This window comes from Neomonachus schauinslandi, chromosome 10 (assembly GCF_002201575.2).
Source record: "Neomonachus schauinslandi chromosome 10, ASM220157v2, whole genome shotgun sequence".
Lineage (NCBI taxonomy): Eukaryota > Metazoa > Chordata > Mammalia > Carnivora > Phocidae > Neomonachus > Neomonachus schauinslandi.
In genome coordinates this window covers 761,108-788,217 of record NC_058412.1, presented here as the reverse complement: position 1 = coordinate 788,217, position 27,110 = coordinate 761,108, and the positions used below count along the sequence as shown (strand labels likewise).

At 54.0% G+C, this 27,110-nt stretch overlaps 1 protein-coding gene across 1 annotated transcript in view; it reads right to left on the bottom strand.

The window, feature by feature from the left end:
- Nucleotides 1–373: 373 nt before the first annotated feature.
- Nucleotides 374–27,110, bottom strand: part of SNTG2 (syntrophin gamma 2) — a 158,739-nt gene continuing 132,002 nt past the window's right edge. Inside the window, exons 15-17 of the mRNA XM_044918857.1 lie at nucleotides 20,438–20,530; nucleotides 15,054–15,164; nucleotides 374–514 (exon numbers count right to left, since the gene is read on the bottom strand). Coding sequence (XP_044774792.1) covers nucleotides 374–514; nucleotides 15,054–15,164; nucleotides 20,438–20,530 — 345 coding nt within the window. The remainder of the gene's footprint in view (nucleotides 515–15,053; nucleotides 15,165–20,437; nucleotides 20,531–27,110) is intronic.

The window sequence follows — 27,110 nt, the reverse complement described above, 5'->3', positions numbered from 1 at the left end:
CTGATTTCTCATATTAACACCTTTACTCAGCCCCTCCTTGAGAAAAAGGGGAAGTTAATGACCCAAATGCAGAAGAAACCCTTCTCTTCCAGAGAAGAATCCAACTGGTGGGCTCTCAGGATTTTCTATTACATATTCTATGGAAACACAATCTGGCTGTTAGCAATGGAAGCAGAGCGCAGGGTGCAGAGCACGCTTCCGTGTGTGACTCAGAGAGACGCCCGAGCAGCACCCTGGCCCGTCAGATCTAAGAAGAACGACCCATCTCTGCAAACTAGTGATGTATTTTATTGGTATCACAACTATAGGCTCGTTATAAAATCACACAAAGTTGCAATATTTGCAGGAAAAAGTCATTTCTTAAGAAAATAATTTAACGTTCAGTGCTCAACAGAAGCACTTTCCTCGCGATGCTCTGGCGGTCCATGAATGCTGGGTCCACGGAGGCCACCTTTGCTGCTAGGAAGGCGTGAATGCAGTGCAGGACAGCCGTCAGGTCCGGGAATTCAAGCTCCTGCAAGAAAAATAAAATGAAATGCTGTAAATCTTAGAAAAGCACGTTACAGAACATTTAACAGATTCTATGCTTTTTGAGCTCCAAGGAAGCCAGGTACAAATGCGCATGAAATAAGGAAGGTTTAGGGTGGGAGGCAGAGTGTGATCAACACGACCACAGACACAAAGATACTGCTTCTCATGGACAGTCTGACAGGCTAGCCTGTTTCCTCGCGTCTCACAGAGGTAATGCTCCCGCCTTCCATTTGGGCCCTGACTCCATCTGTGCGGGGTCGGGGGTCACATGACCTCCGTCTTGTCCTATTGACACTGGCCAGTCGGCGCCCTGGTGACGCTGTGATACGGATTTCATGCCAAAGATGGTCTTCCCTCTCTCCGCAAACCCCACGCGGGTCCCCACTACGTCCACGAGCAGGTCGGCGTGGACCCGCAGCTGACACAGGACTGAGTAAACCATCTCAGTTAGGGTGCCGCGGGTCATCAGCGTCCTAACGCTTCTGAGGGTGAACATGAAGCTTCTCCGGCTGTCACCCCGCTCTACCCGTGGGGAAGGAGCTTTACACATCTTGTTCTGAGTTTTCTCTTCTACTTTGGCATAATAAAATTCCAAAATAATCGAAAACATCAAAATTCCTTTTAAGAGAACTGCTACCTAATTGACACCTTAACTAAATTTTGTCAAAACTGTCTTGTGCTCTCAACTGTTGAGAGGATATCAGAAGGAAAGTTCCAACAATGCAAGGACAGCAAGGACAGCAAGCTGGCTCGTCTAGTCCCAGATGTGCTCCTTTCCCCACCTGTAAAGGCAGGATCTCTGATATTTTAATTTGGGGGCAGGACCTCCGGGGCACGAGGGAGTAGTCATCCCCCCCGCCCCCCCGGGTAAGGACATCCTTCCCCACCACCCATCTTAGCTTTTCTGAGCTGCTCCTCTTTGTGATTCAAGATCTGACATCTCAAAAATGACTTCACGCTTCCCTTAAACGTGACGTCCACCTCGGTCCCCTCCCGGGACTGTGTATGCCTGTGCCTTCCTTCGGGAAGCTGCTCCTTTCATGGGATGGGGACAGGATGCAGGTGGACAGCCAGTGTCCTGGGGAGGCCGACATGGGCCCGGGGAGCGGGAGCAGGGTCTCCACGCAGGTGCGTCTGGGTGTGGGAATGGCGGATCTGCCAGCACATGGAGAGTGTCAGCAGGAAGGTGCAGTCGGCACAGAGGACCCCTGCTCATGGAGGGGTGGACCAGGGACCCTCGTGACCTGCGTGACCCCGGCCCGTGCTCCCAGCCAGCCCGACTCCAACTACAGGAACCACAGAAGCCCCGTTACTGCTTTCCACTTTGAATTAAGTTCCTCTTTTGCATGCGAGTGAATCTTAACCTTGACAGCTGCGGGATTGATTAGACCTAGGTGGCCCTGCTGACTTCTGACCACATGCCCACCGGGCAGCCGAGGCCCGACACGGAGAGCCCCCATGCCGGGGAGAGTGACGTGGGAGAGTGACGGAATCCACAGCGCCGCGCTTCCCTGAAGGGCCCGATGGGGCAGGCGCCGTGAAGTAGGAGTTCTCTGTTCACGGTTCGGAGACAGATTCAAGAAGGTGCAGGTTACTGGGGGCTTCACACGGCCCCACCGAGTCAATCGTGTTGTCTCTCTCTGACTGTGATGCTGGCGGCTTTGTCCCTCAGACTGGTTTGACTCTGTGAAGACAGGGCGTCTTGGAGGCCCGTTCAGCTGACGAACGGATAAAGGACATGTGGTCCATCCGTACAGGGGAGCGCCATCCTGCCTTACGAAGGAAGGGATCCCGCAGGGATGAGCTTTGAGGACACTGTGCTGGGTGGAGCGAGCCAGTCTCAGGAGGACACGCTCTGCACGATCCCCACACGAAGCAGTGAGATTCCCGGGCATGGACACAGAGGGAGTGCGCCCCCCGCACACTGTCTCCCCCACAACCACACCAGCACTCGGGGCTTAAGGGATCCTGAAGGCACATCGTCGTCTGGAAGGAGGAGGCCTCACCCAACTGCCGCAGTGCCGGGAACTTCTCCGCGCCGTGTGCTCACCCTCGAAACCCGCAGCCTCCCGCGTGTTCTCTTCTCATGCACGGTCCAGTCAATCGCATTTACAGCCCGCAGCTGCGCCAGGCGGAGACAGTGTGCGCCTTACAGACCAGAGGGCTGAGGGCCAGAGAGCCGGCCGCTCGCGCCTGGGACAGACACGCCTGCCTTCCACCCCAGGTCCGCCCGCTGTGCCCGGCCCTTTCCTCTGTGCGTGTTTGTCCTAATGACCTAGATTTTTATAAAATGTTTTTAAGTATTTCACGGTGGCCGAAATAATGACTTGGAATTTGAGTCATAGCTTGCATGATTATCAACTTTTGAGTGTTTTAAGACCTAGAACTTTTCCGTAATGAGGTAAAACTTTTAGGAAGCCATGAGGATCTATACTGGGCTCCTCAAAACATGAATCATGAGGTCACCCGGACCTGAGAAAACATTTCTTCTTCCTCAGTCCGCACTCCGGGTCTGCGCCATCGCTCACAAGACGACACTTCCCATCAGCGCACCGACATTGAAATCCCCTGTGTGTCCTCAGTAAATCTTCTCCGCTAGAAATCACATCTCCATCCACAGCCCATCGTGGTGCACAAGCTGCCAGGCATTTGTCAGAAAGTGTCTGAGCTCACGGACACATTTTCTGATGAGCGGCGGTCAGCTGCAGGTGCTGGTTTCCCCAACTTTGCTCCCCAGGGGACTCCGCAGGTGCGGGAGCCACAGATGGAGCATGAACCAGGGAGATGGGGTATGGCGCTCCCGGGGACAAAGATCAGGACCTGTGCAAGGACAAGACTAGGGGTGGTGACGGCCGGCAGGAGGGATGGTGACAGACACCACAGAACTCCTAGTGAGCGGTCAACCGGCAGAGTGTGGGAAAACCAAAATCCCAAACACCCAGAGGAGCAGGTTATGGCTGGAAAGAGGGAGTCTCCCTGAGGTCCTGCTTCCTCGGGGCGGCAGGGCCCCAGCAGGGGACAATCCAGCCTGCCCGCCCTCCGGTAAGATGGAGACGTGTTCAAAGTGCCCTCCTGACACCCATGGCTCGCGGCCCAGTCCTGTGTGGAGTTTGCCGGGCCCCCTGAGCCCTCTCTGTCCAGTGAAGGTCACTCACTTGGCTTCCGATCTGATTTCCTTGAAGAAGGTGCTTGTCCACGACCTCTGCGCACCCCTGTGACTCATCTCTCTTGCTGCTGCGTCTCCAGGCCGTGAAACCTCCTTGCTCCGTTCTCTGGCTCACATTTAAACCACTTCCCCCTTCAGCAGACGAGGCAGTTATAACGTCATAAATCTTATTTATACGGAAGCTCAGCGGTATTACCTCGCCAGGATGTTAAAAAGTCTGACTTCCCCAAACAGCTCTGACGATCGCTTCTGCCTGCGTCCTCTGGAGACACCGATCTTAAAGCCGGGTGCCTGCTAGTCCGGGGCCGTCTGCACGAAGTGCAGCCTGGAGAGATCGCTCGCGCCGTGGGGAGGCTGCCGGGGCACGAGGGGCACCTGGGCCTTTTCTCTGCTCTGATAAACATTTTTTTTTTTTAAGATTTTTATTTATTTAACAGAGATAGAGAGCACAAGTAGGCAGAGCGACAGAGGGAGAGGGAGAAGCAGGCTCTCCGCCGAGCAGGGAGCCCGATGCGGGGCTCGATCCCAGGACCCTGGGATCATCACCTGAGCTGAAGGCAGACGCTTAACTGACTGAGCCACCCAGGCGACCCTCTGATAAACATTTTATCTGGGAATTTCCACGTCCTAAAGAAGATATATAACTCCCACAGAGACGTCAACAAAGTGAATTTCCTGAAGAGACAGGAAAAAGTTTCCCTCGTTCTGAAATTTGTATTAAAAATCCCACACAGACACAGATGAATCGGAACACCAGGGAAAACATGCTCCCATGGTTTGGGGGCTGCCAGTAACTAACGAACACGTGTTAGCCGGTCATTGCCTCTCGTCCACCTCAGACGGGCAGGTGGACGCAGGACATGGCAAGGCGGCCCCCGCGGGCCTGGATGCATCTGTCCTCCTGCCTGAGAAAATGACGCCTCGAGGTCACTTCTGCTTTTCTCTGCCTACATCCGTCATGCTTCTCCGCGAGAGAATCTTCAGCCCCCATTCAGGTCCACGCGGCAGGAAGGACTGTGAGCAGGCACTTCAGGATGTGGTCCCGGCTGGTGATCCCGGCTCTCCGTCACCGAGCTCGGGAACAAGGCCGTGGATGGGGAGGAAACGGCTGGTAAGGAGGAGAGGGGTCCGGGCAGGGAGCTTCGTCTGGGCCACCCGACAGGCAGAGCACCACCGCCTGCCCTGTGTTCATGCCTTAAGCCCCCACTCGCTCTTCCAGAAGGTTCTGAAATGAAGCTTCTGCCAAAGCTCTGTGGTAACCAGCACCAGGCTGGTTCTCGGCAGGATGGCCATGGATTGTGAGTGGGGGGCCCGCCATCCCCCCCACCCTGCGTCCTGCCCGTTAGCCTCACGTTCCCAGGCCGGCCGGTCCACCACTCCCTCCTTCTGGGCAGCTTGCTCTGGGTGTGGACAAGGGCTGCGGTCACTGCCCCCATCACCAGGTCACCAAGAAACCCTGTGCAACTCACCCACCCCTTCTCACGGAGGAAACGCCTCTGCCTCTGGCGTTCGCCTGCCCCACATCAGGGTCAACTGGCTGCCAGGCGGTTTTGTCCTTTCTGGAAATCTGGACGTGCCAGCCTGGTCTTCAGACCACTGACCAGAGCACCCGGGGCAGCCTTTTTTGCTCCCCGTTCCATGTGGCCAAGTTTCCACAACAAGCACAGAAAAGGCACCGTGAACCGAGATCCATGTCTGAGGTGGGGCTGCCGAGGCCTGACTCTCATTCCACATCCTGTCGTCTGGGACCCTCAGCAAGTCACGCGTGCGGACCGGCGCTTCCTGCGACCACGGCATTTATACCTGGGCTGCAGTGAGGAAGGTGCAGGTGTGCAGGGGGAAACTGTGTGCTTCCACCTGTTGGAGGCACTTCGTGGCTCCGGTGGCCACTGGTGATGCCCCCAGCGAGGCAGCTTGGCGCACGGACGCTAGTTTAAGGTGGTTTCCATCTGACTACACAGCAGCACCCACCACTCTTACTCTTAAAGAAGGCCTGCGCTTCCTGAGGGCGGCCACGGTCAGGGGTGGGGGAGAGGAGGTGGAGCTCCAGCCCCGCGAGGTCCCCAGGGGACCGAAGTCCACACGGATGGGGGGCGAGGGCCCGACAGTGTCCTCTGAGGCTCAGAGGAGGGACATGTCAGCGGTGTGTGCCACGCTGAAGGACACTGTGTTTCAGGGAGAACCCATGGGTGTAGGCCATCCTTCTAAAAACCACATTTGTCCCAGTTAAATTACATTCCTGCTAACTGAGCAGACGCGTGGCCATCCGCGCACTCCTGAGTCTGTGGGCTCCGTTCGGACACGTCCTCACACACCTGCAAGCCACGCGACCACTGTGGCCCCTACCCGGGCCCCGCCGGCCATCCTGACCTTTGCCTCAAGCCCCATCCCTAGCCAGGGTGGATTCCTGTGGGCCCTGCCCCTCCTGCGCAGACGTCCTCTCATTCCTTCCTTTCCTGCGCGTGGGGACGGCAACTAACAACCCTGTCCACACCGCTGACGACGTTAGCACCAGAAATAAACTGATCCCTATCACGACAGAAAGCCGTCCGTGCCTCAGCAGGGGCCTCACAGGGAGCCCCGGGGCGGAAGGAGGTGAACCCCAACCTGATCCAGCTGGGATGCCGCATTCAGAGGATGGTGTGTGGCCTTCAGCGGATTCCGGCCCCGTGCACTGAGAATTCTCTGACGTATTCCAGAGCACTTCGGTCCGAACTCACACATCCTCATCCCTGTCTGCGTGCCGGGGTCCGTCCGGCATCCACCCCACCTGCCTTGCACGCAGCAGGCCCCCAGAGAAGGACGGGGTGGAGGAGGGAAGTCCCTGCGCGAGGCGCGGGGTCTGCCTCTGCAACACTGTCGTTCCCCTCCTGCCCTGAGCAGCGGGCCTGCGGTCAGAGGGAGACAACGCTGTCCTCCGTTGCGCTGGGATGGGTGGGCCGTGCCCGGGACGGGGAGAGGAGGCTCCGGTTCTTCTAAACGGTGGAGTGGAGATGTCCACCTCCCCTTAGGCCACGGTGCCTTCACGGTCAGGACCGTGGGGTCCACGCCGCCTTTATTGCCGGCGGCAGATGGCGGGGTGTCACAGGAACTGGGCTCCGGGGGCACCGGGCTCTGCCCACTGCCTGCACCACCTGCCACGGCACGTCTGGGTGCGACGTACCTGTCCAGGTGTCGACAGCGTGTCTGAGTGGGTGACCTGCTGGCGGGGAAGCAGAAACCTGTAAGAAGTCCATCCTTCAGCCCAGGGGCTCAGGCAAGTGCGGCCAGATTAAATTCTGTCCCTGAGTAATGGCTCCCTGTCAAACGAGATGGAAGCGCAAAGTCTGAGCTTGAAGGCAAATTGGTTTCACCTTGTTTATTTTTTACACTAAGGCCTCACAAAGAAGTGTCTGGAAATGCAGAAGGCAGCTGAGGTTTCCCGCCCTGTAACGGGCGGCCCGCACCTCCCCAGCTGTGCTCGCAGCACGTCAGATGCCATGGCTGCTTAGAAATCCACGCACTCCTGGGAAGAGGGAAGCCGGCAGCGGTCACTGAAGACGGCCCGTGGGCCGCAGTGCTGTCGTTCCTGTGATTCTGGGCAGCTCTTGCTAGGCAGGCGGCCTGCAGCTCTGCTCAGGTTGAAGCCCTCGAACCGCCCTGTGGACAAGTGCACAACCAGCTGCAAACCGTTCACACAGCCTTGCAGGCTCAGTCGAGAACGGGGGTCCCCGGGGGCCGCCGCACCCGAGCCGCCGTGAACCACCACACTCGGTTGTCCAGCAGCAAGAAAACGGATATGCTGGGTTCACCAAAATTAAAAACTTCTGGCCATCAGGCCATTTTCAAGGGAATAAAGTGAAGGCAACCTACAGACTGGGAGAAAATACTTGCAAATCGTATTTCTAATAAGGGGGTTAACACCGAGACTATACAGAGATGGAACTCCTTATACTCAACCAGAGACAACCTTCTTAAAAAGTGGGAAGAGACTTGAATTGACATTTCTCCAGAGATGATACACAAATGGCCAACAGCCACGTGAAAACATGCTGCACACCACTAATCACCAGGGAAATCCACCTACGAGCGTGGCTGCAATCTTCCACAAGAGGAAAATGACCAGTTGGCGGGGATGGTAGGCCTGGGAACGCTCCCGGGGTGCAGGTGGGAAGCCGGGTGGGCAGCCCAGGACCCCGCGGTCCCTCTCCTGGGGACACGCCCAGGACCACTGAGCACACACTTGTGCACCTCTGCCCACGGCGGCCAGAAGGTGGAGCCACCCACGAGCTCGTGGGCAGGCAAGAGGTGAGTCCAAGGACGGAGCACTGTGCAGCCTGAACAGAGTGACATGCAACAACTGTGTCACACAGACAAACCCTGGACGGCGCGTGTCGGACCCACTTGGGCGTGGTGCCCGGACAGACACGTCCTCGGGGTCGGGACGTGGACTCAGGGCTGGGGGGAGGGGGGATGGGAAGGGCTGGGGATGGCAGCGGGGGTGCCAGCACTTGATAATACCACCGAGCCGTGCACTGGAAAGTAGTTAGAGTGGAAATTTTATGCTGTATATATTTTACCAGTTTTTAAACATGAAGGAAAGAAACCCAAGGTGGTCATCCATGAGGCCAGCCCGGCCAGCGTACCCTTCATTCCATTGCACAGAAGCCGGGGGATGCGGGCATGCCATGAAGCGCCAGGGCCTCAGTTTCCCCATCTGTGCAGCTGTGAGGAGAGTGGCAGGGAGAAGGTGAGGCTGTCTGACTGTGGTCACAGCGATAAATCACAAAAAACCCCCGAGTTATTGCTTCTCTTGTGAAGTTTGGTTGAAGAAGGCATATTTACATCTATCTATTTCTTTACCCACATCTTTGAATTGAAATATCATCTTATAATTACAAAACTAATATTATTTCGATGTCCAGAAGAGAGAGCCTAACAGAGATGGTCTATCAAAAAAAATAGAAGAGACAGTCATGAGAATATGATTTGGCCGATAGGGTGATAAAAACCATGACCATGGGCGCCTGGGTGGCTCAGTTGGTTAAGCGACTGCCTTCGGCTCAGGTCGTGATCCTGGAGTCCCGGGATCGAGTCCCGCATCGGGCTCCCTGCTCAGCGGGGAGTCTGCTTCTCCCTCTGACCCTCCCCCCTCTCATGTTCTCTGTCTCTCATTCTCTCTCTCTCAAATAAATAAAATCTTAAAAAAAACCCCCAAAAAACAAAAAAACTAAAAACTATGACCGTAATTACCAGGAAGAAAAATAAAACCACCCGGGTCCCCGAGGCCCCCCCATAGCAAGCGTGTCGGCTGCATTTGCAGCTCACAGGGTCAAACCCACGCCTGGGGCCGCTCCCCATGGCAGCCTTCACCACACCCGCCCAAAATCTTCCCCTGGAAATAGTCCGCAAAATAAAATCATGCGCAAGCAAAGACCCCTGATGTCCTGGGATAGCGGGTTACTGAGTCTGCTCGGACAGAAACTGAGCATGTCTGACACGGCTTCTAAACGTCCCATAAATTCCAAAGTGTGTCTCGGTATGCGTCAGGGTTTTCTATAACTCTCCTGGGAAAATGAAGTTCCCCCATAGGACCTGAGGCTCATTTTCAGTTCGTCTGAAAGCTGAGTGGTTAGACATCAGGTAAGTAGACTTTTTTCCTGAAGGACCCGGGCATGTATGGACCTTGGCCCAGATAGGCCATTGTTCTAAAGCCCTTTCTCTCCCACCTGTGAATGCCCAAGCCCAGCGGTCCGAGAGGGGAACGAGTCCGGCCCATCCACAGGCCAGCCCTGAGGCTTGTCTCCTGGGCCGACGGCACTAACAAACATCTCCAAGCCCCTGACAGCCTGAGGCCCGAGACCTGATGTCTGCTTGAGCAGCTGCGGGGCAGGTGTGAGGCTTGGAGAACCAGCAGGTGCACCCAGGGAGCCCCCTCTACTGGGTGGCCTCGAAAACAACGTGTACGAGGGGCGCCTGGCTGGCTCCATCAGCGGAGCAAGTAACTCTCGAGCTCAGGGTCGTGAGTTCAAGCCCCGTGTTGGGTGTAGAGCGTATTTAATAAAAAAGAAAAGAAGAAGAACGTGCACAACAACGCTTTCCAAAGAACAGCTAACTGTGGGGAGTGTCTGAACGTGGGCCGCATGGACACCAGAGGGTGGTGGGGAGACAATAGGCAGATGGACCAGGCTTCCCAGCGCCAGGAGCCCACGTTTAGCATTGTTCCAGCCATCGGAGTGGCACATCCGCAGTCCCATCCCGGCTCTGAGTCCCATCCCATCACGTCACCGTGGTGGAATCCTAACCGAGAGGAGAGAATCCATTCAACAGAAGGTCATTAAGAAATAGTAACTCAGCTTCTCAGGGACGTGCGCCTTCTTTCACGGCAGGATTGTGTCTTACGGGTTTCATCTCTGTCCCTGGTTCTGAACGTCTCCTTCGCCCCACATCCCAACACTGGCAGAGGCCCTGGACACAGCCGACGCTGGACGGTGTCTTCCCAGTGAAAGTCTACAGGAAGGCGACAACCTCAGAGGCAGAGGAGTTGACTCGAAATCAGGCGGAGGCCAGCAGATGAGAAGCTGCAAGGCCGCTGGGGGTGGCTTCGTGGGGACCAGGCAGGGTCCTCCTGTTGGCTGGCACGCCCGCGTGCCCCGTGCTGGGGAGTGAGAGTTTCACGGAACGCAAAGGGAGCCTTGGCGGTCGCTGGGCTAGCTGCCTGTGCTCTATGGGCAGGCTGGCCTTAGTCTTTCTCCTGAAAATGGGGACATGATGACTTCCCAGCCAGGAGGAGGCCAGGCTGAGCTAGAGACCCACACGCTATTAACTGAGCTGCGGCGGCCACACGGCAGGGCGCTGAGGGTGTCTGAGGCTTCCGGCAGGGTTCCAGTGAGTGGGCCGCGGACTCACGGACCTCACAGAGCCTCCCCGACGGCTCGCCGCACGAAGTGAGAGCCGGCCGGCACATGACTACCGTCTCTGCCCTGGGAATCTCCTCTCCTCGGTGCTGGTAACTCAAGGACAAGGCTTGTGCTCATAGAGTCGGTTCCATGGCGTTTGTTAGTGTGAACACTGTAGTTCTGTACCTTCGGCCACACAGGCTCCAAACCAAGACAAAGATGTCACCTAGAGCTCCAAAGTCAAACGTGGCTACTTCATTTCTGGGAGGAGCCACTTAGGAGCCTGGTGCAGGAGCAGAGAGAGAGAGACAGAGATGCTGAATGGCAGAGAGACAGAGACACCGAGAGACAGAGACACACAGACAGAGATAAAGACACAGAGAGACAGAGACACACAGAGAGAGACAGAAAAGGAGACAGAGAGACAGAGACAGAGACAGAGAGACAGAGGGAGTGCGCTAGCCCTGTTGTTGTTCCAGCTCCATGAGAACGGGTTAGGAGACAACCCCACAGACACTCTGGAAGGGGCCACACTCACAGGCACCGCTCCTGCTCACACCCACTGTCACGTGGAACGCCCAGTGGCCCACCCGCGTGTCTCCACGTGGTGGCGCTGCCTCGCTGTGCCCCCCTCCCTGCACCACCTGCTTCCCAGCTCCTCCAGGTCGGCCGCATCGATGACGAGTGCCGTGGTACCAATGCTCTTGGCCACAGAAGCTCAGCAGCCTCGTTTCAGGCTCAGAAACACAACTTCCTTTACTCGCCGGAGCGCTCGGACGTTTTACATACAAGCGTGCGCCCCCGCCCAGGCTCCGAAGCCCTGTCAGCATGCTGGGCCGACTCCCTGAGAGCCGAGCAGCAGGTGTTGGTGGAGTTTACCCGCTCGGTCACTTGCGGGTGACAATCACACTCCACTGCTCCTCCCGGAGACACACTCATCCTTCGTTAACAGCGCGCTGCCTTCAACAAGCACCACGGGCTTCCTGCACACGCATGGGCGATCACCCACAAGTAGCATCGAAAGTCTCGGACTTTAAAGGCAATTGGAACAATTTCCTCCTTGGAAACTGATAAAAATTTTTGTGCGTGTATCTAATTTGCTCTTTCTTTCTTTTTTTTTTTTTTTAAGATTTTATTTATTTATTTGAGAGAGAGAATAAGATAGAGAGCATGAGGGAGAGCAGGGTCAGAGGGAGAAGCAGACTCCCTGCCAAGCAGGGAGCCCGATGCGGGACTCGATCCAGGGACTCCAGGATCATGACCTGAGCCGAAGGCAGTCGCTTAACCAACTGAGCCACCCAGGCGCCCCTAATTTGCTCTTTCTTTGTTCATTAATCTATTCGTTTAAACACACTTGTTAAGTGCTGAAGTCAAAAAGCTAAAATCAAGCTGCCCTTCGGCGGCTCGGTCTGTCGGGAGAAGTGAAATCCTAGAGAAGCATGCACAATGCCCACACGGCTCCCGGAGCTAGGTCGGGGGACGTAGGAGCCGGGGGCACTGGGAAGGGCACCGTTGCCCTGAGGCTCAGTCCTTCTGGTCCACAGTTCATGGCAGCAACACGCAGCCAACACGTGGAACAGGAGGAAAGCAGATCCTTCACTTCACAATTCCTTTAGGAGAAAGAGATGAGAAGAAGAAAACCAAATATTTTCTTTAAAAACTGCTGCACCCCCTGCCCTGCAGCCATGGGAAGCGGCCTGGAGTCAGTGCCAATCTCTGCACACATCCCAGGCTCGTGAGTGGTGTCCTGGGGCCCTCGAGCCCCTCAGATTCCGGGGGACCCTGCGTTCTCACAACGCACTCGTCACCGAGGCACTGCTCGGGCCAAACAGCCCAGAGAGTTTTCAATAAATATTAGGAGGAAAATCGTTCCACGGTTATCACTCCTTGAACCAGGAAATGCAGGTAACAGGAACACCGTCTTCTCTGAGGTAATAACCCGTTCCTGAGTGACATACCACTCCCACCCAGTACCTGCAAAAGCTGGGGTTCCCCACTCAGACGTCCGTCCCGAGGGCTGTTTGTTTAAACGGAGCCTCAAACCTGAGGGTTCTCACGGGGTCCAGACTCCCCTTCTGTCTTTTCCAATTTTCCTGTCCCTCACAAGCTGTAGTACACGTGGATGTCGGCTCAAGGTGGCTTCTGGAAACAGCCGTTCTGCGCCCGGTTCTGCTCCTGGAGGCCCACCACACACGCATTCTCTCCTCGGCCGGGGGAGAGAATTTGCATCACCACCTGCCCAGACCCCGCAAGGCCCTGCCAGGGCTCCAGGCAGCATGCCCACCGGCCCCTCACTGCACCTCTGTCTCTCTGTGTACAGCTGGGTTCTCGTATTCCCAACTGTATTTTTTTTATAGAGACATCACAGCAAACTATTTAAGCTTCAAGCCCTTCAAATCTGGTGTCCAGCCCTGTGGCCCCACAACTTCCTAGGGCTCTGTCTTCACCAATTGAAAACAGAACCGGTCCAGTCTACAAATGCCACAAAGAAATTAAGATGTTTCAAATGCATGCCCCAAATTCACATACTGTATCTCACACTGTCCAGTTTAGATTACCCAGGTCCCACTCTTCTCATGAATACAGATCACCAAAAGTTCACTAAACCTTAAAAAGATCAAAATAAATGCCTTTCAACCTAGTGAAACCTGTGTTGCCTGTCAAAAGGACCCTCTGATATCACAGAAGGTGCTGGATATTCCCAAAGCATGCGCCCTGGGTCAGCAGGTGCCCTGCCGGAAGCTGCTAGAATATCCACAAGCATGAAACCCTTCAGACCCACTGCGAACTGACTTCCAAAGTGTCGCCCATGCTCCCAAAGAATGCACTGGAATAAGAGGTTTGCAGGATTTTAGCAGGAAACCTGTTACCAGCTCCTCCAAAGGCCAATCAAGTACCAACCAGATTACCCATGGTCGCCGTGTTAATGCAGGGAAAATGCCAAATAGAGAATCATCTCAAGTCTCCCCACTCCCTCCCACGCTGCTGGTGGCGGGTCTCCCCTGGACTCCATGTGCCCCCCTCACCACCGTGTCCTGCGTCCGGACGAGGTCTGCTGTCTCACCTGCTGCCCCATCACACCCCCTCATGACCTAAGTGCCCTGAGAGCATTTACGTTCAGGCTTTGATTTTATCCATTCCCCAAATGTAAGAATATCAACAGTTTCCGTATAATTGCAGTTGTGCTTAAAAAGTAGATACAGCAGGTGCCTGGTGGCTCAGTCTGTGAAGTGTCTGCCTTCGGCTCAGGTCATGATCTCAGGGTCCTGGGATCGAGCCCCTCATGGGGCTCCCTGCTCCGCAGGGAGTCTGCTTCTCCTGCTCTCCCCACTCTTGCTCTCTCAAATAAATAAAAATCTTAAAAAAAAACATAGATACGGAACATTATTTCATTAAACTCAATAAAAAGATGTTAAAAACTGACATCTGGCTATAACCACGTCCTCTGTGATGTGTCTTCTGATTTCATCACAACACGATGCAGGAAAGAGTTGGATCTATTTACAAACCGTATGTGTTCGTGGGTCTCACACGTTTGGTTTTTTCTTTCTTTTCTTAGTGCCCTGGATTTATCCTTTGATTTGTCTTTAGTTATATTAAAACTGGGTTGCTGACAACACGTGTACATAAAACACGGAAAAAATCCTCTGTTGGCAGTAAAACAGCTCAGTGCCGTGAACTTGTAAGTTGTGCCTGAGCTCCTTTCGTTAACGGCGTTTTGGTCTCAGTATTACAGACAATGCATCAGCTGAATTGTGCATAATGCAGTTTGTAAAACTCTTCCTTTCAATTCTGGCTTCTCATGTGTCTTTTTTTTTTTTTTTAAAGATTTTATTTATTTGAGAAAGAGGGAGTAAGAGAGAGCATGAGAGGAGAGAGGGTCAGAGGGAGAAGCAGACTCCCTGCTGAGCAGGGAGCCTGATGTGGGACTTGATCCTGGGACTCCGGGATCATGACCTGAGCTGAAGGCAGTCACTTAACCAACTGAGCCACCCAGGCACCCTCATGTGTCTTCTTGTTCTTTTTTGGGTTTTGTTTTTGTTTTTGAGAGAGAGAGAGAGAGGGAGAGAGAGAATGTGTGAGGGGGGTGAGGGGCAGAGAGAAAGAATCTCAGACTCCGTGCGTCCACACAGGGCTTGATCTCACCCCTGAGATCATGACCTGAGATGAAACCAGGAGTCAGATGCTTAACTGACTTAGCCACCCAGATGCCCCATCTCATGTATTTTTAAATATCGATCTCCTGTTAACGTTTGGTAATGAACTTGTGATTTTTAGTAGAATCAATTAATATGTTTCAGTGATCCTGGTCTTAGGCTGTAAGCATCTCTATAGAAGACAGACTATCGGCTCTTCTGATGTCCCGGCCGTCTGAGCTCTGAGGTGGGTCGTCTGCATGCAGGGGGAACGAAAACATGATCTGACCATTAGGTCTTACTCCACGTGTGGCTGGCAGCAGCGTAAACCAGGTTCCCTACCTTCACCTCTATCTGTTTCGTGTCCAGATGCTGGAACAGCAGCTTCACTCGAGTGTTTCCGTCATCTGAAGATCCCTTAAGCTGAGAAAATTTAAATCTCCAGAGCACATTCTGCAAAAGAATGAAATTATGATTTAGAAATACCTCACTTACGTCATTAATATCTATTCATATATTAAATACTCCATTTTTAAAAATGCAGACATCTGCTTCATTTTTTTATCTACCCTGAGCATGTGATAAGAGCGTCCACCTTCCCCTTCTTCAGTCTGTGCAAAGTGACCTCCTCAGACTGCCCGCATCCTCTCCGTCCCTGCACTGGGCTCCAGGTGTCCCGCAGTCCCGGACCCCGACCTGGCAGCACGCTTCCTGCCACCCCACCCACCCTCCCTGGCTTTCTCCTTCCTGTACGTGGCTACCAGCGTCATATGATCACTGCTCCTTCTTCTGCTCGCAAGACTTTTTATTTATTTATTTATTTTTAATTTTATTATGTTAGTCACCATACATCATTGGTTTTTGATGTAGTGTTCCACGATCCATTGTTTTCGTATAACACCCGGTGCTCCATGCAATACGTGCCCTCCTTAACACCCATCACCGGGCTAACCAACCCCCCCCCCGCAAAACCCTGTTTGTTTCTCAGAGTCCATAGTCTCTCATGGTTCATCTCTTCCTCCAATTCTGTTAAAATCCACTAGGAGGCCCACTTCTTGCTATAGAGCACGAGACTTGGTCCCTGGTGCAGACAGAAGGAAAACTTCATTCCCACTGATGGCCCCACCTGGGGCTTGTCCAAATCACCTCACATCGGTTTCTCCTGCACCAAAGCTGAGAAAGGCAGTGATCACATCTTCGTACTGCCGCAAAAATAATGGGCTGTTTACTAAGGTACTTCAAGATGAAATGTGCTTCATAAATTCTCACTGTTTAATAAAAAAGAAAGTCTGCAGCAAATAAAGACTTAGTGGTTTTTATAAAAGTTAGTCTGTGCTTACAGACACTTCATGAGAAACGTCTTCATCTCCCAGAAGAATCCAGTGCAAGCTGCAGTTTCTAGTATATAAAAGTGCTTGTTTTGAAAGAGTGAACCATCTTTCTCTAAGTGTCACAAAAGGCGAAGAGGCAGCGACAGTGGGGGAGGGATTCAAAGGCACTTTTGCCCTGGCGACCCCTGACCCCTCACCCCCACTGACCTCAGGGTCTTGTACTTCTTTCTTTTTTTTGAATCCAGGCTCCGTGTTTCAGGGCAAAGTGTCCAAACAAGCTCCATCAGGTGCTGGGACTCCGGAACTCCATCAGGGTCTCAGGGAACAATATCCGGGTCTTTGCTTTCAGGATGGGGAAGGTGGGTCTACACCAGCCTCAGCGGGGTTGGGTGTTCTCACTCCCAGCCGGAGGGCCTCCTCATGTTGGAATTAGGAGGTTCTGCCCAGAACTCACACTGCAGGCACCGCTTCCTCGGAAGCAGCCCCTGGCCCACTGCCATCAGCCACCAAGCAAAAACCACAGCACAGTTAACCAGAAGGCGCACTGAGGACGGTGAGCAGAGCGCTGGCCAAGCTGCCTGGCTCCCAGGGCTCCTGTGCCTGCCGGCGTGCCCGCCTCTGAGACTCGGACAGAATGGCCCAAATCTTGTCTGCCTTGGACGTTAACACTCCCCCGCTTTCACGCGGGAACCTGTCATCAAGGGAAGCCAGGGGCATCCTGGGCATCATGGTTTTGCCAAATTCCTTGGCAAAGCCCAGACGGCTCTGTGATGAACAATAGAACCACATGTGGTTCAAATCTGATTACGAGGAAGAGCCAAATAGTGGTCGACCCTCATCAGGATAACACTTAGGAATTACCTCAATAATTAACATCTCACGTGGTGTCAGCTGTTGAGATATTACAGACAAAAGACCTCCGCGAAAGCGCCGCTGCTGATCCTCACAACGGAGTCCTGCGGGTTTATTACTGTTACCTTCCAGCACATTCTCTCCACACTGACCCTGTCCTGAACCTGTCTTGCTTTCAAAGGAACACTGCCTTTGGAGAGCACACACCCACAGTTCACTGGTGTTCAGTTATGTCCGATTTTCTCCCACAGCCGCGCTGCATCAGGGACGAGGGCGCTTTCATCAGCCACTGTGCAGGGAGCCGGGCGCAGGGGTGTCTGACTGACCGTGGGCGCACCCGCACCACACCCACACGCGATTTTGCAGGACAAGATGGCGGGGCGGGGGGGCAGGAGGGGGGGGAAGGGGGGGGGGGGGGTGGGGAGGCGGGGGGGGCGGGAGGCGGCTCCCGTGCAGTGGAACTTCCTCTGCTGGTGGGCTCTTTCCGAGTCACTTCCAAGTCCTTCTGAAGTCTTCTTTCTTGTACCTAAAACAGAACTTTTCCTGAAGAAACCGAACATGCTATTTCCATGAAGGATGCCGTGTCTGCACGTGTCACCTGAAAGAGGTACCAGGCCAGTAGCTGAGTTTTGGGATTGTAAGCTCTTCTGCAAAACACGCGTGGGCTCCCCAGGTGGGATCATGATGGCTGTCCGCCTGGACCTCAAGTGCCGCCCCCACCCCACACACAGGCGGGAGACGCGTCTGGACACAGGGTGAGGTGGGAGGGAATCCTGGGTTTCGGGTCTCGATCTTGGAAGACGAAAGCATTTGCTGAGGTTGTAGTGATTCAACAACAGTCCCCCAGTCAAGCGCGTGTTACAGGAAACAGCCTGCTAGGTCGTGGGTGGTGACCGTCATGGCTCGAGTCCTTCCTGACACACCTGTCTTGTTAACTACTGGACAGCCCTGGGTCGGGTTCGCGGTGTCTGTGGCATCGCTCATCCTGCATGGCCACGCTGTGGGGCTCTTCCTGCCAGTCAGGCCAGACCCAAACTGACACTTCCTCTCTGACAAGAAAGTCATTCCTTCCCAGTTTTTTCAAATCTAATCTTTCTGTTCTTCCTTGTGGATTATTGGGTTCCAGCCCAGCGGGGAATCAGGCGAGAGGACTTCCACAAGGACCGCCACGCATCACCCTCAACGGAGACGCGTTATTTCTCTGCTGTCTGTGTGGAATGTCTCATCGGCAGGAAGACGTTCTGGAATGCAAGCTCACGTTTACAGACAAGGCCGCTTCCCAACACGACCCCAGGCAGAAAGCAAATTGGGGAAAGTCCACTCTGGTCCTAGATCTCAAGCGACACTTGATGGCTCGTCTGTGGGCTGTCTCGCTTCTCTGCTGCCCGATGGCCCACAGTCTATTCCCTGCTTCTTGCTGATGTCCTCTCCGGCTTCTGATTTGGTACACCAGAAATGGGATGTCGGTTACCACCAAACCAGAGGGATCAAGAGTGAACAGTCAGGGCCGCCCAGCGGGCCGCCGAGTGAGCTGGGCGTGTGCAGGAACCCGTGGCTTCTGCGCAGAGACCCATGTCAGCCCCAGCAAGAAGGCGGGGATGCACGCGCACAGAGAGGTCTGGTTTATTCTGGCTTAAATGGTTTGAAGATAATTTGTCTAGAAATTTAAAGATATTGGACAACACGGTTCCCATTCGTTTTGTAAAAGCAGGAAAAATGTGCAAGCCATGTTTGCTTCCCGGTGATGGCAGGTCTCGCGTTTCACTCCCTTCCCATGGTGCAGAGGGACAGCTGATGTGAGCGGTTCACGCGTGGAGACGTGAGCGGTTCATGTGTGGAGACAACCGCTCACCTCTCCTCTGGCAAACACAGAAGTGGGGAGCTAAGGAATCTGACCGCACGTTTACTTCCGAGGCTCACGTCCATGCAGGTGCCCAGCATTCAAACTGAGACCCCTACCAAAACCTCGTCTTTGTTCTTATGAACATTTGGTGAATAATACTGCCACCACATTGTGGGGCTACTTCTGACCCAGAAGTAACTCAAAATGGTCTGATCTAAAGCATATTATATCATGGAAATATGAATTATCTTGTGAATATAGGCATGGTCAATCTCAATCTAAATGTTTCTAAGGCCAAAAAAATCTATGTGATTTTTCCCTAATAACTTATATTAACGACATATTGAGAAAACACCATTTTCATAATTATTCACAATTATTCATATCAATCTAGAAATAATGGAAAACCTATGTATACTGAATTTACAAATGTCATCATACATTAAAAGAATAAAGATGTGTCAAATGGAGAAGAGTTATAAGCATTTCATAGATTTACAACCCACTGGTATACTCTTCACAGTTAAGCCGCAAAAGCTTTTCTTTTGAAAATTAATTCAAATATTGTAAATTTAAAAATTTTTAAAAGGCATACACGAAACAAGGCTCTGGAACAATTTTCTTTTTGTCACATGTTCTTTAAAATTTCCAGTTACTGTCTTAAATCACAACAAATACATAAGTCTGCTTGAGATTCTCTCTCCCTCTGCCCCTCCCTCCTCTCTCTCCCCCTTCCCTGAAAAGTAAATAAACAAATAAATAAACACTAGGTAGAGCCCTACTGTGAAACCTCCTACCCTTTTCCTGGGAGGGAATAAAGTAAGAGCGCAGTGAGTTTTCTAGTGGAGAATTCTATTAAGGAGGCAGCCCCTCCTCAGAACAGAGCTCCCGACTCTGCACCTTGTTGCTGGCCATTCCGTGCACGGCAGGGAGCTTACAGTGTCTGTGATCTCCCCCCGACTAGATGCCAGCAGAAACACCCCTTCAAATGCCCCCAAGGGCAAACTCGCCCCTGCGGGAGCCACTGTCTAGAAGAATGGGGAAGACATGGGCCAGACCTCTGAAAAGCTAGGGTGCGATTTCACAGGGCATCCCGAGTTGGCTGCGATGATTAACTCGTAGAAGAGAGTATCCAAAGGTTTTACAGGGAGGTCTGGAAATAAACACTGGTGAGACTGCCACTTGAGATGTGGCGTCCCCAGCTCCGTGCCGACCCACGGCCGGGCACAGGCCAAGCCGGCGGGCTCTGCGCCCCTGCCGTGTGATGCACCTGTCCTGCCCACGCGTCCCCATCCTGCATTCTGAACGAGCCCCGTGGGATGACATACTATGGGCTGAGGTGAACGCTCGGGCTCACAGAGATGCTGGTGGAAATGGTGGTCTCCTGTGCGGGAAGGGGAAGTCAACCACAGCTGAGCACCTAATGAGACCCGCCGGGAACGGCTGCTGTTCTCTCACCAAGATGCTCAGGTTTGAGGCCAGGCAGTAGATAACATTTCTTTCCAAAGTGTTTACCTTCGGGCTGGAGGGCTTTCCCTCGAGCAGGACCCAGGAGACCCTCCCCGTGCCGGGGCGGACAGTGGTGGCCGGCACCGCTGTGCACACGGCAAACCGGCTGGGCTGGTGGCATCCCGTCCGCTCCACTGAAACGTAACAGTGCACGTCCCTGGGCACTGTGCCGTGCCTGCTGGGCAGCTTACCTTTGTCTTACTGTCAAAACAGGTGAATCCCAACGCGAAATCCACCGTGAAACACAGCGTCTCTCCTTGCCAGCTACATGTGTATGTTCTGGACTAGAAAAGAGCATTCATTTTGAGAAAACATTCTTTAGCAACGGAGTTCAACACGAACCAGGTGGTTGCAGTATCCCCCCAGGATCAGAAACCAAGTTTTTAAAAGTCCTGACGTTTTGCATACGGGCAGAGCTTTCTGGGATTTTGTCTACAGGCAAACATCTCGAACCACGCAGGAGCTGGACGTGGGGCCTACACACCACTCTCACCACAAACGAGCAAACGGGGCCCAGCAAGTCCTCGGTCAGCAAAGTGGTTTGGAAACACCGGGATTCCTAGTTCCGCTTGCGTTTGGGAGGACCTGGGGCGGGAGGCGCTCATTCTCCTCTCCTTGTTCAGGGCCCACCGGACTGAAGGCCAGGGCTGCAGGCCTGCTCCCCGGAACCTGGACGTGCTTTGGGGGAAAAGATTCTGAAGAGCAGCAGCACCAAAACCAAAGCACAGACCCCCGCAGGGGAGAGGCTGTGGCCGTGTGGCTCCTGTATCAGCCCCCGGGCGGGTTTGGGTGAGGTCACCCCTGCCGTCAAACTCAACATGAACGCCTCGTCTGCTGGGCGTGAGCACACGGATGCTCAGGGCTGGCTTTCTCTCCTGGGCGGGTGGCCACACACACACACAGCTGCAGGCACACAGCTCCATGCGTCCAGCCACGTGGGACAGAAGCACCACAATGCCGAGACCGGGGTTAATATCTGCACAGCACTCTCAACATAAGGAACTAGGGCTAAGCCTTAACACAGGAGGAGGAACATTAATATCTTGGGAAGCGTTACTTTGCACAACCTGTGTGACGAGGCTGCAGGTAAAACCTCCCAGCCTCAGCACAGAGGGGAGCTGAAGGCGGCGCTCGAGCCTCACCGCAGTGGGCAGTGTCTTCCGTCCCGTCAAATCGGGGGCCTTCCGTCAGGATGCCTTCCGGACTTTTCAGCCCCCCTCCTCCTCCTCTGGGGTTCCACCTCAGCACACAGGTCAGCTCCCTTCAGCCTCGCAGGCCGGCCATGTCCAGCCCGCGGTGACTCCTCCGTCCTCCGTTTCCAGGTCCAGCTCAGCTGCTGAGCCTTTTCTTTGTTATTACCTTCATCTCGAACTGTGTGACTTATCTCCTCATGTGGCTTCAGATCTCCCCGCTGAGGCTTTTCTGTCTTCTCATCGGTTTCCAAGGTTTGTGCTTTACTTCCTTTCTGAAGCACATCGATCACCGCTGCTTGAACACGGTCATCAGATATTCTAACACCCAACATCTTCGTGCTGGAAGCTACCGCCTTTTCACTTGGTTTGAGATCTTCCCGGTTTACTAAAGCCTGGATATTTTTGTATTATGAGATCCTTGAGCTCATTTAAGTCGTTCTACCTGAATATCTCTGGCTCATCTTCCATAGGGGAGGGGGCTGTCCGGGGACCGCTAGGGCAGGCAGAAGTCGAGGTCCCCTTCTTGGTGTTGGACCCTACTGCTAATGGATGGGACGAGAGTTCCAGCCCCATGAGGTGGTCCCTGCTTCTGCTCCCTGACACCACCTGGCGGGGGGTGGGGGGCTATTGTTCCTGCCTGGCGGGGCAGAGGCATTTGCTGAGGGTGGGGTGAGTCCGTGGGGACGTCTGCGTGTTTGGCTGGCGTGGATCACTTACTGTGTAAAACGTTCCTGTCCCACCAGGCTGCCCTTCCTGGTCCTGGGCTGCAAGGAGCAGGCCGTGGTGGGTTTTGTGGTCTGCACCTGTTGGTATTTCTGGGTGGCCCCTTCTTCTGTGCCAAGTCTAGGACACACACGGGAAAGAACACGCAGGCCCTCTGTACCATATGGTCCTCGCGCCCTGAGGCCCCTCACTGGCCCTCCTGAGTCACTAATTCTTTTAAAAAGGTTGTTGAGTTAGTGGCCACCACCTTATTCATTAATTTAATAAACTAACACTTAAAAATTACCTTGCTTATAGGGCGCCTGGGTGGCTCAGTCGGTTGAGCGACTGCCTTCGGCTCAGGTCATGATCCTGGAGTCCCGGGACCGAGTCCCGGATCGAGTCCCGCGTCGGGCTCCCTGCTCGGCGGGGAGTCTGCTTCTCCCTCTGACCCTCCCCCCTCTCATGTGCTCTCTCTCTCTCATTCTGTCTCAAATAAATAAATAAAATCTTTAAAAAAAAAATTACCTTGCTTACTACTGAGATTCCCCCCCCCAGGGCTCTGCGGGATGCGGTGCTGTTAGATCTGTATTTGGAGCAGATGTGTGCAGGAGCCGGGCAGGGTATGGACAGTGTGTGGACAGCGTGTGGACAGTGGGAGGCTTTCCGTCACCGCTCATGGCCAGAAGCACAGCCCACGTGGGGCGGTGGCACGGTGGGCGCCGTGGGCCCCTTGCAGAAGGCTGAGGCTCACACCTGTTCAGGCTGTGCAGACCACGGGCCCTGGTCCCTCCTGCGTCCCAGGTGAGGCTGCGCAAAGCCCAGCTATGTTCCCAGCGAGCCTGCGCGGGGCGCCGGGCACATGTGGGGGATGAGTCCACGTGCACCTGGTCACCCTGGCTGGGAGGCTGGGGAGGCCATGCTGTTTAAGAAACAATCTTTAGAGGGAAATCGAGGCAGGCATTGACGTGGACAGCACAGCTGTGGGTCTGAGCTGCCTTGGACCACATAGCTTGTGGCCCCATTTGTGAGCGTGCCCGAAACCGCAGGGTCTGTGGGGCGCTAGGACGGCACAACCGAGGCCTAATGCCTTTCACTCCACCTGTAAACACCACGGCCACAAACTCAATGTGCCGCAGCCACGGAAAAATCACGCTAATAAAGACCAAATAGCTCCTCACAGGACAGTAGGCTGAACTAAATTAGGCTGTAATAAATACAGTGTCAAAGAGCGCATTCAAGTTCATTTTCAAGTGTGTTAAAAAATTCACACTCTGGTACCATTAATCAAAGGCATGGAAATTAGCCTCTGAGGTATTCTAGAGAGCGCACAGCCAGGGCGTAAGCGAATGAGAAAGAGGAGGAAGGGATTCTGTTCCTCAGCATGATGAGAAGCGAGCGCATGTGAGGCCGAGAACAGGTGTCCACAGGTGCAGGAGTCCCGCGGTAGGAGGCGGGGACAGACGGACGGCGCCCTCGGGACGAGGGGAGAGGCCCGCAGGAAGAGTCTGATCGGCAGGTGACAGAGGGACTCGGGCTGGGACTTCCGGTCCTGCGGAGATGCAGAGCTGTGTCCTCCATGTGACCAACGACCCGCGACCACGGCGTGGCCTGACACGCACCCTGAGTGAGCAGTGACAGCCTTCACCTGCCCTGCACCGCGTACCACGCGACATCCTCAAACAACTCTGGGGAACCAGCTCTCTCACGAACCCTGTTTTACAGAAGAGGGAAATTGAGGCAAATGCATTTTTGGAAGCTTCCCCAGGGTCCGGTGGCTGCAGGTGGAGAAGCCAGGCCCAGGCGCGCCACCGCTGGGATGGAGAAGTGTGGTGTGCCAGGCAGCGTGGCCAAGTTGTAAGCACAGAAGCCACGGCGCCAGGGTGGGGACAGCGGGCTGTGTGTGGCTCTGCTCTCCATGACCTGGGCCGCAGATGACACGTTTTAGCGCTCTGTAAGGATGGTGCAATTTCCATCCCCTCAGGAGCCTTCTCTGCTTAGCGGCCACCCGGCCTGGCTGCTCTGTCCACCACCACACAGCATGCAGCATCGTGGGAACACACGGGAAGGGCGAACATCTCGTGAATAAAAGGCCAGTGTCCAGAGCGCCAGGAGATGTGGCCAACGTATTTACTGACACTCCATCTGGTCCGCAATGGGCGGCGGGAGCGGGCAGGGAGGCACACGTTGCTTGTGCTGCGTGCCACAGCGGCTTTGCTCTGATCAAATTTAATTGTTTAAAAAGTCCACAATCTGTAACTCCTTCCAGTGTTCGTCACTGAGGACAGTAACTTGGCGTTCAGGACCTGTGATCCCGCGCCGTGGCGAGCACGTGGTGAGGACAGGTGCTCTCCTCTCCCTCTCCCCGACTCGTGCGCTCTCCTGGCTTCCCCGTAAACGGCCCTGTTCACCGGACTCCCTCACCCAGCGCACTCCGGGCGGATCCCCAGGGAGGCCCCGTGGAGCAACGTGCTGCGCAGCATCAGCATTAGCTGGGAAATGACCGAATTCTGTGGAAACCTCTCCGTTCTCCTCCATGTATGATTTGAATGGTGACTAGACGTCCAGAACATGTGACATGTTGAGCACAAGTCCCACGCCTGTCCTCAAAGCAATCCTTGGAGAGACCGGGACTCTCGTCCCCGGGAAGATGGCTGTGCCCAGGGTTAGGCCAGGAGGTGCGTCTCCCGTGTGCTACCCACACCTGTGGGAGGAGAGGCCGCTGTGATCAGCCCCAAGCATCCTGGACTCATCAGGTCACCTACCACCTACGTCCACAGACCCCTTACCCTGAGAGAGCAGAGGCTGCTGGGGACACGACATATGCACGCGGCTCCTTCTGGGAGCAAGGAACAGAGAGGCCATGTGGGGAAAACTCTTCCTTGGAGAAGCTAACGAGCACACCGCAAATGTCCAGGAGGTGTTTGACCCACCTGACTTACAAATAAAACAGAACACTTTAGGGCGCCTGGGTGGCTCAGTAGTTAAGCGTCTGCCTTCGGCTCAGGTCATGATCCCAGGGTCCTGGGATCGAGCCCCGCATCGGGCTCCCGGCTCGGCGGGAAGCCTGCTTCTCCCTCCCCCACTCCCCCTGCTTGTGTTCCTGCTCTCGCTATCTCTCTGTCAAATAAATAAATAAAATCTTTAAAAAAAAAAAAAAACAGAACACTTTAGTCACAAACATAAATGTCACAATGTGGATAGTTTTTGGAATTGGTGGTTTCGTGGACAAGGCTTTCATTTTCTGCTTGTTCATGAAATACACTTTTAAGTGAAATTTTGAAAGATAAACCCAGTTTAGCATTGCCTTACTCAAAAATATTTAACATTCTTTTTTCGGGATCCACACATAAACTCAGAAAGACACTGGTTTGGAGTCTTTGGCCAGAAGTAAATTGATGAGCATGTGTCCTATTTTTGGGTCCTGTTCAGGTTTTCTGGAAGATGTCTGGTCCATGGTGCTATGTATGGGAGACTGGGGTCACAGTGAGAAACCGGGGTAGGAGCTCACCGTCCCTGAGTGTTAACTCTCCAAAGATGCATGGACGCCAGATGCTGGGGTGCGTTCCTGGTCACACCCTCTACTGCCCTCCGTCTGCATGAGGGGGGCACTGGCTGGGAAGAGCAAATGTCAAAATGCCCCCAGTCCATAAAGCTGGTGTGGCTCTTCCCTCACTGGGAATGCTGCTCCGGGAAGGGCTGCTTGAAGCCCTGTAACAAATCCAGGGGCAGAAACAGAAATGAGCAGGCATAGTTCTGAGCTCCACTTAATTAAATTAAGCTGTAAGGGATTTTAGAGAAATGAAGTGCCAGGTCCTAGTCCAATATGTACGTTGGCATCTTTCTGCGAAATATTCAGAAAAGCTCATTCGTACCAAGAAAATGCTAAGTAGCACCCCTCAAAATCACATTATGTTGGCGATTCACTCTGGAGACTTGCAAACATTTACCATGGGAATGACTTGGTTCAGAGTTTTAGAACACAATTTCCACCGAGAGCATAGCTCCGATGGTCTGGCCGTGTGACTGTCTCAGCTCTCTGTGTTCAAACAGCCAGTGACGGGATAACGCATGTAGAGTGGGCACACTGGGCGGGGTCTGGGCCATGCAGGGACAGCCATGCAGTGGCGGATGGGTGGGAACCCTGACCCCAGCCTGCTCTCGGAGCTGGAGGACCCTGGATGCGGGGATCAGTGTGGCAGGTCTGCCCTCCCCCAGGGACGAGCAGGTGTGGTGGCTCGGGCAGGGGTCACAAGAGCCGTCCAGGACACTCGGCTGGCGTCCCGCGAGGCCCACCACTCTGCCTCCTTCTCTGCAGCAGTGCTCCTGGGCCACATTCAGAGGTTCTGAGTTTGAGACCCGGAGCTCCTTGTAGCTTAGCTACCAGCCCCTGTGGCCACTTCCATCTTCACATCAGTATTCTGTGCCTCTCGGTTATATTCTAAGCTTAATTTGGAAAGTAGATGTGCAGTCTCTTTGTAGTAAAGGGTACCTGTATGAATGAGTAAAGGGAGCTCAATGTACTTCAATAAACAACAGTACCACTAACACCAGGACATGCCGGCATCTGTTTTGACTTTGTCCCCTGCATCAGTAATGGGAAATCCACTTCGCGGCACAGACTGCTGGAGGATGTCCCAGTGAGTGATGTGCTGAAGGCGGGAGGCTTATGCTGAGTCAGGCTGGACCAGAGTTTGCAGACACAGAAGCCGGCTTCTTGTGTTGGGTGCCACTGGGGGGTGTTCATGTAGTCCAGCTCGAAGCCTGGCATTCTAAATATGCTGCGTGCATTTCTGATCAAAAACAACCAGCAGCATTTACTCAGATCGGCCATGATCCCGACTGAAAGAGTGAGGAAGCTGATAAATCATAACTGAGGTGAACACACAGGTTGTGGTGCATGTAGTAACAATGCCACACCGGTACCCATAGTAATGATGCCACATCAGTACCTACAGTAATGATGCCA